This window comes from Leptodactylus fuscus, chromosome 1 (assembly GCF_031893055.1).
Source record: "Leptodactylus fuscus isolate aLepFus1 chromosome 1, aLepFus1.hap2, whole genome shotgun sequence".
NCBI classification, from domain to species: domain Eukaryota; kingdom Metazoa; phylum Chordata; class Amphibia; order Anura; family Leptodactylidae; genus Leptodactylus; species Leptodactylus fuscus.
In genome coordinates this window covers 263,613,035-263,626,625 of record NC_134265.1, presented here as the reverse complement: position 1 = coordinate 263,626,625, position 13,591 = coordinate 263,613,035, and the positions used below count along the sequence as shown (strand labels likewise).

Here is a 13,591-nt window from a genome sequence, read left to right as displayed (position 1 = left end):
GCACCATCAGGCGTTTCTTTACAACAACCCACCATCTCTCAGACATTGGAGCGGCGGCAGAAATACACTGCTAACCACCCACACGCGCAAGCCTTGAACGCCAACATCGCTAAACTGCTGGCCCAGGAGATGTTGGCGTTCCGGCTTGTTGAAACTCCCGCCTTCCTGGACCTGATGGCAACTGCGGCACCTCGCTATGCCGTCCCTAGCCGTCACTACTTCTCCCGGTGTGCCGTCCCCGCCTTGCACCAGCACGTGTCACTCAACATCAGGCGGGCCCTTAGTTCCGCGCTTTGCACAAAGGTCCACTTGACCACCGACGCGTGGACAAGTGCATGCGGACAGGGACGCTACATTTCACTGACGGCACACTGGGTGAATGTAGTTGAGGCTGGGACTGCTTCCCAAACTGGCCCGGTGTACCTCGTCTCCCCGCCTAACATTCCTGGCAGGGACACGAGAAGAACACCCCCCTCCTCCTCCTCCTCTACCGCCTCCTCCTCCGCCACCGCCTCCTCCTCCGCCACCGCCTCCTCCTCCGCTGTTAGATTGACCCCAGCTACGAGTTGGAAACGTTGCAGCACTGGCGTTGGTAGACGTCAGCAGGCTGTGCTGAAGCTGATCAGCTTGGGGGACAGACAGCACACTGCCTCCGAGGTGAGGGATGCCCTCCTCGATGAGACGGCAATATGGTTTGAGCCGCTGCACCTGGGCCCAGGCATGGTCGTTTGTGATAACGGCCGGAACCTGGTAGCAGCTCTGGAGCTTGCCGGACTCCAACATGTTCCATGCCTGGCCCACGTCTTCAACCTAGTGGTGCAACGTTTCCTAAAGAGCTACCCCAATGTTCCAGAGCTACTGGTGAAAGTGCGGCGCATGTGCGCCCACTTTCGCAAGTCGACAGTAGCCGCTGCTAGCTTAAAATCTCTCCAGCAACGCCTGCATGTGCCACAACACCGGCTTTTGTGCGACGTCCCCACACGCTGGAACTCAACGTTTCAGATGTTGAATAGAGTGGTTGAGCAGCAGAGACCTTTGATGGAATACCAGCTACAAAACCCTAGGGTGCCACAAAGTCAGCTGCCTCAGTTTCACATCCATGAGTGGCCATGGATGAGAGACCTTTGTGACATCCTACGGGTCTTTGAGGAGTCCACAAGGAGGGTGAGCTCTGAGGATGCGATGGTGAGCCTTACAATCCCGCTCTTGTGTGTTCTGAGAGAATCCCTGATTGACATCAGGGATAACTCAGATCACACAGAGGAGTTAGGGATAGCATCCGATCCGTCACAGCTGGAGAGTAGGTCCACACATCTGTCCGCTTCACTGCGTTTAATGGAGGAGGAGGAGGAGGAGGAGGAAGAAGAGTTGTCCGATGATGTGATGGTGATACAGGAGGCTTCCGGGCAACTTCGAATCGTCCCATTGTTGCAGCGCGGATGGGTAGACATGGAGGATGAGGAGGAAATGGAGATTGAACTTTCCGGTGGGGCCAGAGGAGTCATGCCAACTAACACTGTGGCAGACATGGCTGAGTTCATGTTGGGGTGCTTTACAACCGACAAGCGTATTGTCAAAATCATGGAGGACAACCAGTACTGGATCTTTGCTATCCTTGACCCCCGGTATAAAAACAACATCTCGTCTTTTATTCCGGTAGAGGGGAGGGCCAATCGCATCAATGCTTGCCACAGGCAATTGGTGCAGAATATGATGGAGATGTTTCCAGCATGTGACGTTGGCGGCAGGGAGGGCAGTTCCTCCAGTAGGCAACCAAGTTCTCACCGGTCCACACAAACGAGGGGCACACTGTCTAAGGTCTGGGACACCTTGATGGCACCCCCTCGCCAAAGTGCCGCCACGGAGGGTCCTAGTGTCACCAGGCGTGAGAAGTATAGGCGCATGTTGCGGGAATACCTTTCCGACCACAGCCCTGTCCTCTCCGACCCCTCTGCGCCCTACACGTATTGGGTGTCGAAGTTGGACCTGTGGCTTGAACTTGCCCTATATGCCTTGGAGGTGCTGTCCTGTCCTGCCGCCAGCGTCCTATCTGAGAGGGTGTTCAGTGCAGCCAGTGGCATCATCACTGACAAGCGCACCCGTCTGTCAGCTGAGAGTGCCGACCGGCTCACTTTGATAAAAATGAACCACCACTGGATAGAGCCTTCATTTTTGTGCCCACCTGTGTAAAGCACCCCAACATGAAACTCCATGTCTGTACTCAACCTCTCCAATTCCTCCGCATCCTCATACTCATCCACCATAAGCGTTGCACAATTCTGCTAATACTAGGCTCCCTCCAACATGATTTCCCCCAACTCTGCTGGTTAGAGGCTCCCTCCACCCTGATTTCCACCAACTCTGCTGGTTAGAGGCTCCCTCCACCCTGCTTTCCCACAACTCTGCTGGTTAGAGGCTCCTTCCACCATGAATTTGCCCAAACTGGGCTGTTTAGAGGCTCCCTCCACCATGAATTGGTCCAAACTGGGTTTTTTAGAGGCTCCCTCCACCATGAATTGGTCCAAACTGGGCTGGTTAGAGGCTCCCTCCACCATGAATTGGTCCAAACTGGGCTGGTTAGAGGCTCCCTCCACCATGAATTTGCCCAAACTGGGCTGGTTAGAGGCTCCCTCCACAATTAATTGGTCCAAACTGGGCTAATTAGAGGCTCCCTCCACCATGAATTGGTCCAAACTGGGTTTTTTAGAGGCTCCCTCCACCATGAATTTGCCCAAACTGGGCTGTTTAGAGGCTCCCTCCACCATGAATTTGCCCAAACTGGGCTGGTTAGAGGCTCCCTCCACCATGAATTGGTCCAAACTGGGCTGGTTAGAGGCTCCCTCCACAATTAATTGGTCCAAACTGGGCTAATTAGAGGCTCCCTCCACCATGAATTGGTCCAAACTGGGTTTTTTAGAGGCTCCCTCCACCATGAATTTGCCCAAACTGGGCTGTTTAGAGGCTCCCTCCACCATGAATTGGTCCAAACTGGGCTGGTTAGAGGCTCCCTCCACCATGAATTTCCCAAAACTTGGCTGTTTAGAGGCTCCCTCCACCATTAATTGGTCCAAACTGGGCTGGTTAGAGGCTCCCTCCACCATGAATTTGCCCAAACTGGGGTGGTTAGAGGCTCCCTCCACCATTAATTGGTCCAAACTGGGCTGGTTAGAGGCTCCCTCCACAATTAATTGGTCCAAACTGGGCTAATTAGAGGCTCCCTCCACCATGAATTGGTCCAAACTGGGTTTTTTAGAGGCTCCCTCCACCATGAATTTGCCCAAACTGGGCTGTTTAGAGGCTCCCTCCACCATGAATTGGTCCAAACTGGGCTGGTTAGAGGCTCCCTCCACCATGAATTGGTCCAAACTGGGCTGGTTAGAGGCTCCCTCCACCATGAATTTCCCAAAACTTGGCTGTTTAGAGGCTCCCTCCACCATTAATTGGTCCAAACTGGGCTGGTTAGAGGCTCCCTCCACCATGAATTTGCCCAAACTGGGCTGTTTAGAGGCTCCCTCCACCATGAATTTGCCCAAACTGGGCTGGTTAGAGGCTCCCTCCACCATGAATTGGTCCAAACTGGGCTGGTTAGAGGCTCCCTCCACCATGAATTTGCCCAAACTGGGCTGTTTAGAGGCTCCCTCCACCATGAATTTGCCCAAACTGGGCTGGTTAGAGGCTCCCTCCACCATGAATTGGTCCAAACGGGTTTTTAGAGGCTCCCTTCACCATGAATTGGTCCAAACTTGGCTGTTTAGAGGCTCCCTCCACCATGAATTTGCCCAAACTGGGCTGTTTAGAGGCTCCCTCCACCATGAATTGGTCCAAACTGGGCTGGTTAGAGGCTCCCTCCACCATGAATTTCCCAAAACTTGGCTGTTTAGAGGCTCCCTCCACCATTAATTGGTCCAAACTGGGCTGGTTAGAGGCTCCCTCCACCATGAATTTGCCCAAACTGGGCTGTTTAGAGGCTCCCTCCACCATGAATTTGCCCAAACTGGGCTGGTTAGAGGCTCCCTCCACCATGAATTGGTCCAAACTGGGCTGGTTAGAGGCTCCCTCCACCATGAATTTGCCCAAACTGGGCTGTTTAGAGGCTCCCTCCACCATGAATTTGCCCAAACTGGGCTGGTTAGAGGCTCCCTCCACCATGAATTGGTCCAAACTGGGCTGGTTAGAGGCTCCCTCCACCATGAATTTGCCCAAACTGGGCTGTTTAGAGGCTCCCTCCACCATGAATTTGCCCAAACTGGGCTGGTTAGAGGCTCCCTCCACCATGAATTGGTCCAAACTGGGCTGGTTAGAGGCTCCCTCCACCATGAATTTGCCCAAACTGGGCTGTTTAGAGGCTCCCTCCACCATGAATTTGCCCAAACTGGGCTGGTTAGAGGCTCCCTCCACCATGAATTGGTCCAAACGGGTTTTTAGAGGCTCCCTTCACCATGAATTGGTCCAAACTTGGCTGGTTAGAGGCTCCCTCCACCATGAATTTGCCCAAACTGGGCTGTTTAGAGGCTCCCTCCACCATGAATTGGTCCAAACTGGGCTGGTTAGAGGCTCCCTCCACCATGAATTTCCCAAAACTTGGCTGTTTAGAGGCTCCCTCCACCATTAATTGGTCCAAACTGGGCTGGTTAGAGGCTCCCTCCACCATGAATTTGCCCAAACTGGGGTGGTTAGAGGCTCCCTCCACCATTAATTGGTCCAAACTGGGCTGGTTAGAGGCTCCCTCCACAATTAATTGGTCCAAACTGGGCTAATTAGAGGCTCCCTCCACCATGAATTGGTCCAAACTGGGTTTTTTAGAGGCTCCCTCCACCATGAATTTGCCCAAACTGGGCTGTTTAGAGGCTCCCTCCACCATGAATTGGTCCAAACTGGGCTGGTTAGAGGCTCCCTCCACCATGAATTGGTCCAAACTGGGCTGGTTAGAGGCTCCCTCCACCATGAATTTCCCAAAACTTGGCTGTTTAGAGGCTCCCTCCACCATTAATTGGTCCAAACTGGGCTGGTTAGAGGCTCCCTCCACCATGAATTTGCCCAAACTGGGCTGTTTAGAGGCTCCCTCCACCATGAATTTGCCCAAACTGGGCTGGTTAGAGGCTCCCTCCACCATGAATTGGTCCAAACTGGGCTGGTTAGAGGCTCCCTCCACCATGAATTTGCCCAAACTGGGCTGTTTAGAGGCTCCCTCCACCATGAATTTGCCCAAACTGGGCTGGTTAGAGGCTCCCTCCACCATGAATTGGTCCAAACTGGGCTGGTTAGAGGCTCCCTCCACCATGAATTTGCCCAAACTGGGCTGTTTAGAGGCTCCCTCCACCATGAATTTGCCCAAACTGGGCTGGTTAGAGGCTCCCTCCACCATGAATTGGTCCAAACGGGTTTTTAGAGGCTCCCTTCACCATGAATTGGTCCAAACTTGGCTGTTTAGAGGCTCCCTCCACCATGAATTGGTCCAAACTGGGGTGGTTAGAGGCTCCCTCCACCATGAATTTGCCCAAACTGGGCTGTTTAGAGGCTCCCTCCACCATGAATTGGTCCAAACTGGGTTTTTTAGAGGCTCCCTCCACCATGAATTGGTCCAAACTGGGCTGGTTAGAGGCTCCCTCCACCATGAATTGGTCCAAACTGGGGTGGTTAGAGGCTCCCTCCACCATTAATTGGTCCAAACTGGGCTGGTTAGAGGCTCCCTCCACCATTAATTGGTCCAAACTGGGCTGGTTAGAGGCTCCCTCCACCATGAATTTGCCCAAACTGGGCTGGTTAGAGGCTCCCTCCACCATGAATTGGTCCAAACTGGGGTTTTTAGAGGCTCCCTCCACCATGAATTGGTCCAAACTGGGGTTTTTAGAGTCTCCCTCCACCATGAATTGGTCCAAACTGGGGTTTTTAGAGGCTCCCTCCACCATGAATTTGCCCAAACTCTGCTGGTTAGAGGCTCAATCCACCCTGATTTTCAAAACAAATGTTGGTGCCAACCTCAACTTACTACAAGGGCCAAATTCACTGCTGGTGACAAGCTCTCCTCACTGCAAGTGCCAAATACACATGTTTCAAGGTGTTTTCCTACTGTCAGAGAGGTGGTATTGAGTGTGTAAAGTGTGTAGTTGTTAGGCTGTGATGTTGGGGTAATAGAGGGTCTTTGGTGTGTTAGATGCCCCCAGACATGCTTCCCCTGCTGTCCCAGTGTGATTCCAGAGGTGTTGGCATCATTTCCTGGGGTGTCATAGTGGACTTGGTGACCCTCCAGACACGGATTTGGGTTTCCCCCTTAACGAGTATCTGTTCCCCATAGACTATAATGGGGTTCGAAACCCGTTCGAACACACGAACATTGAGCGGCTGTTCGAATCGAATTTCGAACCTCGAACATTTTAGTGTTCGCTCATCTCTAATTGTCATGCTATATGGATATTGTTTTTTGGATTCTCTGAATTGTCTTTTGAATTGATATTTTTATTTCTCCTTGTTTTTCAGGTTAGAAATATAAGACATAGGTTGCAGCCGAGCGCTGGGGTGTTTTACAGCACACATGTGCCCTCTAGTGGTAAGTTATGAACATTGTAAATTCTACATAGCAATGTTTGGCACATAGTAATTTTTGGCACAAGATGTGCCTCACTTAAGATGTTCCAGGGTTTTAAGTCTATTGTATTTCTGGAATATCATGTGCCAGAGTTTATTTCAGCTATAACTCTTGCTTGTTTGATTCCTACCCCACTCTGCCGCCATCTTAAAAAGTGACAAGCCAGGCAGAGAAACAATAAAAAAAAGTATATCCTTGCTACAATTGAGCATTGCGTGTCAGAGATGCAACATTTCTATTCCAGTTTTCTGGCTTAGGATGTTTAGTAAGTTCCCCTTCCATTTATTTCTTTTCCATACTTAAGTTGCCCTGCTTTTCTTCTCCTCATCCCTCCATCCACCTAATGTGTCCAGTACAAATGAAAGAAGTCTGATTCTTATTGGCTGGCCTGTATTACCTTTCAACCATATACGGGAGGTTCTAGTTGATGGGGCTAAGCTACTGAGTATGTGTGACCACCATGTTGGGCATATGAGGTGGTCATTCCTAGAGAATCTATAAAACTCCAGGGATCGCTGTAATAAAATGTAACAAAAATATCTGCACACAGTAGCAATTTTTTAAATGATTCCAAAGTAAAAATTGTTTCATTTGTGTGAAAGAAAAAATATATATCCTTGTACCGTGTTAGCCAGTGGATATGAAATGAAAGAAATTTTCTGAGAGAAGTCCTCAGTAGTTGATACCTTTTTTAATGGCTAACTCAAAAAGTTTTTGATGACATATTTCAAGCTTTCGGGACTACTATAAAGGTCCCTTCATCAGGATGGTATAACACAATGTCTGAAGGTAGGCATATATATACAGAGAAATGGAGTGTTAGATGCAAAATAGATGGAAAACAGAACATAAACAGTTTAAAAAAAAACCCAAAAAAACACATATCAGTTCACAGGAAAGTTCTCTGGGTTTATGGCTTCTTTGATCAGTGACGTGGTGTCTAGTGGTTATAAAAGGCCATAAAACCCTGGGCCCTGTTTAAACCTTGTTGGAGAGTGTTAAAGTTCACCATAAGTTTAAATTCCCATATGAGGCGATCTTTTCTGTCTCTGAAATTCCCCCTTAGTACCAGGATCTTCATATCCTGGGTCATATTATGATTTTGATTACAGAAGTGTTTTGGCACCGGGAGGTCCATTCTTTGCTCTCTAATCGTATGTCTGTGTGAGTTCATCCTCATCCTAAGTGACTGTCCTGTCTCACCTACATACAGGCCCTCAGGACACTTAGTACACAATAACAAATACACTACATTAGGTGTGCTGCAGGTGAAGTTACCTGGGATCTTGTAGTGTCGATCAGAGTTCGGGATCTTTATTTTGTCCGTAGTCAGTATGTGCGGGCAGGTTTTGCACCTCTTCTGTCCACATGGAAATGTTCCTTTGTTAGTTGGAGGAGGGCATCCTCAAACCTTTAGTGAAGGATACAGCCAGCTACCTTCAGGATACTACAGACCTATTAAATAAACTATCCACTATAGGTCCCCTTCCAGATGGAACCATCCTAGCCACCATGGATGTAGAATCCTTGTACTCCAACATCCCACACCAGGATTTTGGTTTTTTTTTTAAACTGTTTATGTTCTGTTTTCCATCTATTTTGCATCTAACACTCCATTTCTCTGTATATATATGCCTACCTTCAGACATTGTGTTATACCATCCTGATGAAGGGACCTTTATAGTAGTCCCGAAAGCTCGAAATATGTCATCAAAAACTTTTTGAGTTAGCCATTAAAAAAGGTATCAACTACTGAGGACTTCTCTCAGAAAATTTCTTTCATTTCATTTGTGTGATCAGCTTATTTTTTAAGCTTTCTTATAGTGCTCTGATACTATGTGTGGGTGTGCATTTGACCTAGTTATTTAATAGAGGAATATGCGATTCAACTATTCTTATTATAATTTATTGTGCTTTTAGATGTCACCATTCAATACACACATGGGCTGCCTGTTATAACTCTCACTCTACCATCTCGAAATGAACGTTGCCAGTTCACCATCAAGCCCTTGACCACAACAGTGGGACAGTTTTTAAAGGATATCCAAAATGAGGACCAAGGAATTGAAAGACTAGCTGCCATATCAACAGGTAATCCTTTTTTACTCCTATGTAACGTTGTAATAAATTATACTGGCCTTTTCAACTGAATCTTATTTTTCATGGTGGGTCTAATTTATTAAGAGGTTTGACTCAATAAGTTAGGGAATTCTTCTGCTCTCCATGTGTTACAAGTTGCAATCTAGATTTGAGCCATAACTTATACCAATTTCTGCATTAAATTATAATCTCCTGAGTAGTGGGAGGACCCCCCCCCCCCCCAACTTGATTTGATTGATTTTTGATTACTTGGAGACAGTGCCATGCAGGGTGCAAAGTCTGCAAAAAGTCACAATTATTGGTCTAGTTGGTTTACTAAATGTATCTTGTAGCAAACTACAACAAAATTTCTGATCACATTTACATGCACTTTTTTTAAAAAAAAATTTTTATTGTTTAGCGACCTACTCATAAGGCCGGAGCCCACATGGCGTAAATGCCGCTATTTGTCCGCTTCGGAAACACCGCAGAAAAAAACGTGCCATTTTACAGTCAGGACAAAGTGCATGAGGTTCACTAGAATCCCATCCCCACTTTGCAGTAAAAACTGCTGCTGACACGCCATGATTTCCAAACTGGCAAAGTTTCGGAAATCGCAGCCTGTCAGTTATACTTAGGAAAACACCAGCAGTTTCCCCATAGGTATAATTGAAACAGAGAGTCCACAGCGGAAAGCTCCGCAAACTTTTTGTCTAAAGCACTGTGGGAAGAACAGCATTAAGTCGCCGCTGCAGTTTTTCCACAGCACTTTTTTCTGCGGGACGCCACGTAGGACCCTACTCTTAAACAATAATTCTGACTGCCAAACAACAGCAAAATAAAGGGGCTGACCTAACAGAACTACCGTAGTTCATTCCAAGTCACCTGTTATGGACATATCTGGAAAGGAGAAATCCTCCTTTTAGGATCTCTATAACATCCATTAACCTGAGAAGATAGATGCTATAAAGAGCTGGTCTCCTATATTTACCAAATAAATCCATTTCTGCTCATAGGCAGAAATGTAATAAGTATCCAAGCCCTAAAAAAATAGATTTTAGCCATTTACACCACTTAAAGGGGTTGTCCCATCTCAAGGATCCTACCTAAACTGGCAGATTATGTAAACTGAAGACTTTTCCTAAATATATTGGTTTAGAAATGCTTTGTTTGCCTGCTATGTGAACTTATTCATCCTATTGTTTACACAGCGTTGCCTTAATCATGAACCTGTGTGATAGGACAAGTGATGTCACTCACTGCTTCAACGGCAGGACAATCCGTTGAGCTAATTGCAATTTGCTGATTAAAGCTGAGACTGTTAGCTCTCTGTAAACACACAGATAACACGGAGTCCATTCTCTAGAAGCATATGCATATTATCTGATCTGCATAAGTATTGCAATTACTTAGTGTCCCATTCAGCAAGCTGAGGGGAAGGGGGAGGAGAAATACATGAAGTGAGAAGGAGACAGCAGACAAACTTCTGAAACAGTGAGATGGGAAAACCCCTTTAGGCTGGGGCCCCACGGGCTGGAAATGTTGTGATTTGCCCGGTGGAAAAAATTGTGGCATTTTACAGTACAGGCAAGCGAGTCTCATGCCCACTTTCCGGTAAAAATTTGTTTCTAATTCTTCAGTGTAGATGTCACATGTAAAATATGCAACTAATTTATAATGCAATATAATTTTTCTGATGCCTATTTCCATACCTGCAGCATGCCAGTTACGTAGATTTGCCATGGATTTTTCAACAGATTTCACCCTGTACATATGCAGATTTTCTTAAAATTGTATGCTGAATCTACTGAAGAAACATCTACAGCTTTTTGCTTACCCTCAAGTGGTTTATATTTATATTTAGTTTTTCTGTGCCTACGTGAAGACTATATTTAACCCCTCTCCCTTCAGATGGAACGAAGTTCTCCTCTTCAACACTTATGAATGTCTTACTAAAAAATGACTTCCAGCTGGTTATAAACAAATCAACACATCATGTCCTGCCACCACCTATAGGTACGTGATGTACTAACTTTATATTCATAACTTATTTCTTAAAATATATGTGTGTGTGTGTGTGTGTGTATATGTGTTAAGACAATTCTCTTGAAGAACTTCTAAGGGTTGGTTCACACTAGCGCTTGTATTCCATCCGCAAGGAGTCTGAATGGAGACACCCCCCCCCCCGGATGGAATACCAACGCTAATGCAAGCGCTGTGCAGTTAAGCATACAGATCCCATAGACTATAATGGGCTCCATGTGCTTGCCGCGCACTGCCCGCACAATTCATTTGTGCGGGCAGTGCGCAGCAAGCTCATGGAACCCATTATAGTCTATGGGCTCCATGTGCTTGGCAAGCACGTCGCTTGCAATTACGATTGCATTCCGTCCGGGGGGTTCTCCATGCGGACTCCTTGCGGACGGAATACAAGCGCTAGTGTGAACCAAATCCTTAATTATCAGTGGTGAATGCCACTTTTGCAGTCAGCATTCCCACACTTTTCTTGACCTGAAGCGCTACTTTAACTAGTTAAAAGGGTATTCTCATTTCAATGATCCCATCTAAACTGCTTGCTTATGTAAATGAAAGAGTTGTTTTTTCTACCTACATTGCTTTAGAAACATTGCTTCATTTACCTGCTATGTGAGATTCTTCTTCTCCATCATTTTCAAAAGGTTGCCTAGGTCCCAGGCTTGATTTCCCTTCTTATCTAGCATGTCAGGACGGGTGAAGTGACTCTCTGCTCTCTGGATGGGAGTGGGGTTGAGTCCTCAGGGATTGTGCTTGCTCTCTGAGCTGTTATCTTCTGCTTTTAGGTCCTGGCAATCAGGTCAGCTAGTTGCATTTTGCTGATGAGGGCTCAGGCGTAGAATATGCTCAGTGTCTGAAGATAAACCTTTCCAAACGGCCACCTCTTTGAGAACACTACTCCTCTTATCCAGACCACAATTTCTGTGATGGATTTACAGTTTTCCATATTAGCCACCTTCTTTGAGAAGACCATCCCCTTAGACCATTTTGTAATGTAATTTTGGTGGTTGTTTCAAAGAGGTATATATTTTTTGCCAAGACTCTATTTCTGAGTAATGTTACCTCTGTTGTCCTTTTAGAAAATCTGCAGGTTGAGTGCTCTGACCAGCTGGACCCAGTTAAATGTATGGTTCAAGACTTGCATACAGTTTTCTATTATGATGATTACCTGATGCAGAAAGAGCAGCGGTTCCTCCAAAGGTTGGAGAGCCTGAAGGAAGAGTTACAGCCATTAGAGGAGGTCAGTAACTGTCTCTTACCTGTTTCTAAGATGGGGTCAAATAAAAGAAGTGTAACGGTCATATGCCATCAGAAATTAGGTATTGGTTAAATTAAGTTTTTATATTAAACATATGTTTATAGTTTTTTGTTTTCAATAGACAGAAACTTACAATGAAAGAGAACATGTACTGTATATAAAACACAATGACACTTCTGATGATAAAGATGGTCACGGTCCACCTCTTCCCTCTCCCTGTAGAGATAACTCTATGCAGGTCACAGAGTATGTCTGAAATACATTCCCATAGCAGCTTATATGTTCCTGTGGTCCATGTGGCTGCGGTAAAGCATATTTCTGAATGATGTTCGCAGTGAAGATTAGAAAGAAAATAGTAAATTTAAAGTCTATAACAGTAAAAAAAAAAAAGACTAAAGTGCAGGCCATAAAATGATCTTTAGTATTGTTTAAGCTCTTAATGAATATTGCATTTTTTTATTTTATTATTTTTTTTTAATGTAGATTGTGAGCCCAAACAGAGCTCACAATGCACATTTTTCCCCTATCAGTATGTCTTTGGAATATGGGATGGAAATCCATGCAAACACGGGGAGAACATACAAACTCCTTACAGATGGTTTTTTGCCCTTGGCGGGATTTGAACACCAGGACTCCAGCGCTGCAAGGCTGCAGTGCTAACCACTGAGCCACCGTGTGGCCCCTATGAATATTGCATTTGCACTTAATATAACGCTGGAGTGTTAGATGGTGTTTGTGGTGAATGCACTTGAGAATAGTTGAAGCACAATACGCTACTTTTGTTCCGATTACTGTGACTTCAGAATTCTGTGCTCATTTTTACAAAATAGATTTCTGTGTTTTAAATTGGTAAGAAAAAAACCCTAAGCTATGAAAACTACGGACTTCTGTGTTTTTATTATCATCTTTCTTTTAGATGAACAGGCATATAATGGCTCAAGCAGAGGCCAGAACTACACGTCTCAAGTGGATTGGGTTAGCATTCCTTTCTACACAGGGTGGAGCTCTGGCCTGGTTGACCTGGTGGGTGTACTCTTGGGATATCATGGAACCTGTTACTTATTTTATTACATACGGAAGTGCCATCGCTTTCTACGCCTACTTTCTTCTAACCAAAATGGTGAGTCTGTGAATCTTCAAGATATGGTTGCAAAAGTGTTGGGTTTTTCTGCCTCCCATTCATTTCAATGAAAAAATCAGCTAAAGGAAAAAAAATCTGCTTGACATCCACTGAAATGAATCCGCCTCAAAAATCTGCAAAAAACTGTGTGAATGTTCCTTTAAAGGTATTCTATCATTAGAATCTTGTTTTTAGCTAAACGCACGTCGGATTAGCCTTAAGAAAGGCTATTCTTCCCCTACCTTTAGATGTCTTCTCCACGCCGCCATTTGGTAGATATTCCCGGTTTCTTCATTATGGTAATGAGTTTTGTCGCAGCACTGGTGGCGTCCTCTGTGCTGTGAGAAAACTCCAGCACCGCCTTCTTCTTGTTCTCCGCCTAGTCTCTCCTGTTTGGCCACAGGAAAATGGCCGACTGCGCCCACTCCGCATGTCCGTCGGCCAGGACCTCTCAATCAACATTATTGTCTGATATCACATATGGGTTTGTAGATGAATGCACAGAAATTCCAAC

At 46.0% G+C, this 13,591-nt stretch overlaps 1 protein-coding gene across 1 annotated transcript in view; it reads left to right on the top strand.

Moving 5' to 3' along the window:
• The window catches only part of MCUB (mitochondrial calcium uniporter dominant negative subunit beta), a 70,621-nt gene that overhangs the window by 55,823 nt on the left and 1,207 nt on the right, over positions 1-13,591 (top strand). Inside the window, exons 2-6 of the mRNA XM_075286891.1 lie at positions 6,478-6,547; positions 8,507-8,677; positions 10,577-10,681; positions 11,779-11,939; positions 12,874-13,077. Coding sequence (XP_075142992.1) covers positions 6,478-6,547; positions 8,507-8,677; positions 10,577-10,681; positions 11,779-11,939; positions 12,874-13,077 — 711 coding nt within the window. The remainder of the gene's footprint in view (positions 1-6,477; positions 6,548-8,506; positions 8,678-10,576; positions 10,682-11,778; positions 11,940-12,873; positions 13,078-13,591) is intronic.